The following is a 3,773-nucleotide window of genomic DNA, read 5'->3' as shown; positions in this document are numbered from 1 at the left end:
ACCCTCCGTTTCCTGTAAATCCACTCCCTCGTCGGGAGGCGGTGTGTTATGTAGCTCAGCCGAGTGTTGCGCTAGCTGTGCCCAGTTCAGTTTAGTTCAGCTTAAAGGCCACAGCAGGATCACCCAGCACAGGTGTGTCGTTAAAGTCTCTACCAGCTGTCGCTGTGGCTACAGCTACAGACTGGGCCGCTGACGGGTGGTGTCGTAGGAGCGAACAACCTGGGACTGCGACACCACGCCATGCTCCTCCTGTGAGAACGCATATCCATCTATTGGGAGAGAGAGAAAACAATCGTTAGCCTTTATTATAGGGATATTTGCGTGCGTGGCAATCAAAGCACACTGTACAGCTGTGCTGTCGATATACCACAATTATTTTTCTCACAATATTTGATGGATTCTTCATATTAGGGCGGCAGTGGTGAATAGATAACACCGATCATGGAAATAGTCAACAAATTAAATACTCAAGTGGGTCTTAAAAATGCATTTTAAAAAGGCTTAGACTTAAGGCCTTAAAGAGCTGCTGAAAGAAAATGCACCATATTGCACCTTTAAAACTGGGGATTAACAATTTATAATGTAACATTTATATTTTAAAACTTTTTCTGTGTTTATACGTATAGCAGTTAAAATTCTTACATTTTTATTTTAGCATATATTTACAATACCGTTCAAACGTTTGTGGTCAGTAACTTTGTTTTTTAAAATAAATTAATTTTATTCAGCAAAGACACATTAAATTGATCAATGGTCATAGTAAAGGCATTTATAATGTTACAAAAATGTATATTTCAAATAAATGCCTTTGAACTTGAATAAAGAATCCAGAGGAAAAATGTGTCATGGTTTCCACAAAAATATTAAGCAGCAGAACTGTTTTCAACACTGATAATAAAAAGAAATGTTTATTGAGCACCAAATCAGCATATTAGAATGATTTCTAAAGGATCATGTGACACTGAATACTTCATATTAGGGCAGCAGAGGCAAATAGATAAAATCTGAAAATTCAACTGTGAATTTTGAAAAAATTCAACAACATTACAAGAAAAAATTATATTTTTAAATATATTAAAAGTTTTTTTTAATTTGCACTAATATTTGATAATATTGCTGTTTTTACAGTATCAAATAAATGCAACCTTGGTGAGCATAAGAGACTTCTGGGTTTTTTTTTTACCAACCCCAAACTTCAAACATGGATTATGTGAAAAAGTTTTTTTGTTTTGTTTTCCCAATAAAATACAGAAAATAAAACTTTTCTGTATATAAACCTTTATTTATCCGATTAATCAAAGTGACAGATTAATTTAAGATTTTTTTTCATTAGCTTGGACAAGAAACTCATGAAGCTCTGACAACTTACAGATTAATAATAATATAATAATGATAATAATTAGTTGCAGTTGTACAGGTTCTGCAGATCTCAGTGGGTGTGAAGCGTAAAAATAGGTGCGGAACATGCACTTACGTGACACGGTCTGCTGCACAGAGTTTGAGCGTCCCACGCTGGAAGGCATCTTCCTGAAGACCCGTGTAAGCAGGTGGGCACGCTCGTTCAGACTGGACAGACAGAGACAGAAGGGTTAAGCCACCAATCACAGCATATGCTACACACATGACAGCTAGAGGTCAAATCACATGCATTTCTACAACACACAGTCCTCTACTCTGCCACATGGCCATCCTGGCGAACGGCAGATACTCTTAATGATGTTCACTCGAGCGGAACACACATTTACACACACATACTCGCACAATTCTAAGAAATGGCTTCCCAAAGCACTCCTAAACAACATTAAACTTAGGCCTGCGATCCAAAAACATCTCCTCGAATATTTCCACAGCACTAAATCCTCAAGCTTTCCAATCCTTCAAACAAAATCGATCAATATGAGAGGTATTCAACAGCTCTTTATTCTTAAATTAATGCAGCCAATAAAGAAGTCTCTGGTTGCAGAATTAAATGGCAAAATTTCAATTCTGGAAACTGAATCCGATGTCATTTTGCGTCCAGTTTTGAAATGATGAGAATTCAAAGGAGCCTGACCCCGTCTTTGATAAACACATTCCATGTAGAACAATCAGTCTACGATGTTTCCCTGTAAATCAGATGAAAGCGATCTTTCCCTCATCCATAAAATAAGGAGTGATCTGAAAACCAGTTGTTATGGAGGAAGGCCAAACTTCTCAAGGTTACAGCTCAAACTCATATTGTACTACGAAGGGGACGGTTTGCACTGTTATCGTTGGGAAGGACGTGCCATTCATTTGGCTGCGCTGTAAAAAAAAATCGCCAACAGTATATGAGATATGGCAGAACATCGGCCAACGAAAACTATGTCTGCAAAACAGATGACTGGTTGAAAGACGGGGATGATGAATGGATAAATAAAGAAATAAAAGGATGGAATGACGCATAGACTCGCTGGTAACCGGAGCTCTTTCTTCCTCTGTCGTTTCTCTGGAACATGGACAATCCTTGGAATATCAGACAGTTGTTTTGATTAATCAAATTTTCAATAACTTATTTTCCTCCAACCGTCCCTCACCTACGAGTCCAGGCTTGGCTTATACTTCGGAAAATACTTTGCTTTTGTCCGGCAGGGCTAGTTGGGTAAATAGTTTCAAATGTAAACGCCTAGGATATGCTCTTCAATTGTGTCAGCCTCCGCCCAGTGATGTCGAATTCAAGCTGACGTTTAATCATTCAGCGGATTTCTACACTCGTTCAGGATGACTTACAACCATTATGTTTTTTACAGCTGGATATTTACTGAAACAAATGAGGTTAAGTGTTCTGCTCTGGGGGAATGAGGGGGTAAACGCAAACAGGGCTTATGGCCAACATCCCTCTGATTAGAAGTCCATTCTGTCAACTCCCTGGCCATAAATTAGTGGCCTAAAGACCACGAAACACTCCAAGGTATTACAAAAAACTGCATGAGACTACACGTCTGTCTGCCAAGTTCCTGTCTCATATAGGGCTGTACACCAAACACAATATGTAGAGTAATATCTCTGGGCTAAACTGTTAAATCCATGCAATCGCTCCACGCAGTCAGCCTCAAACCACAAACACACAGTTTGAAAACAAACACATGCACAGAGCTACGATCTTAAGGAAGCTACACACACCCAATGCTTATAGCTAGGCAAACCTGACCAGCTCATGGCTGCCTGACATCGCAGAATGTGAAAGAGAAAAGTGAAAGAAAAGTCGTGAGATGATGATGATGGTGATGAAAGGAAGGTTAAGGAAAGGAGGAAACAGGTCACTGCACATCCTATAGAGAGACTTAGGCAGCTGGTTCTACCTGCACATGCCTGCCTTTGACTCTACGAGTCTATGAATCCTCAGCATTGGGCCTGTGGGTGGTTCAGGCAGGGGTTAGAGGATCACAATGAACACAAACACAGATTCTTTCCCAAACACACATCCACAAACTAATTCACAAACAATATGCAAATAGACAAAAGACATAAACAAATCATAAACACAATCAATCAGCTCCAAAACCTAGTGAGCTTCCTTCTGCAACAAGCAAAGAATACGAAAAGAAAAAGAAAAAAGTGGGGAAAAAAAAAATCCAAAATGTGGGTATTTTATTTTCAACAATTCTAACTGTACATTAATCTTAATCATCTTAATAAATATACAAATATACAATATACATATTTATATGATAAATATCATATAAAATCATATATTTAATTAATAATAATAATAATAATAATATATATATATATATATATATATATATATATAT

The 3,773-nt window shown here is 37.9% G+C and overlaps 1 protein-coding gene across 13 annotated transcripts in view; it reads right to left on the bottom strand.

Moving 5' to 3' along the window:
* Positions 1–98: 98 nt before the first annotated feature.
* The window catches only part of LOC107654223 (phospholipid-transporting ATPase IB-like), a 71,766-nt gene continuing 68,091 nt past the window's right edge, over positions 99–3,773 (bottom strand). For all 13 annotated transcript variants that reach the window (XM_016441209.1, XM_016441210.1, XM_016441212.1 and 10 more), the window contains 2 exons: positions 1,475–1,566; positions 99–269 (listed from right to left, as the gene is read on the bottom strand). In XM_016441209.1, the coding sequence (XP_016296695.1) occupies positions 175–269; positions 1,475–1,566 (187 nt within the window). In that variant the 3' untranslated portion in view covers positions 99–174. The remainder of the gene's footprint in view (positions 270–1,474; positions 1,567–3,773) is intronic.

This window comes from Sinocyclocheilus anshuiensis, unplaced genomic scaffold, assembly GCF_001515605.1.
Source record: "Sinocyclocheilus anshuiensis isolate Anshui unplaced genomic scaffold, SAMN03320099.WGS_v1.1 scaffold655, whole genome shotgun sequence".
NCBI classification, from domain to species: Eukaryota; Metazoa; Chordata; class Actinopteri; order Cypriniformes; family Cyprinidae; genus Sinocyclocheilus; species Sinocyclocheilus anshuiensis.
This window is presented reverse-complemented; position numbering and strand designations above follow the sequence as displayed.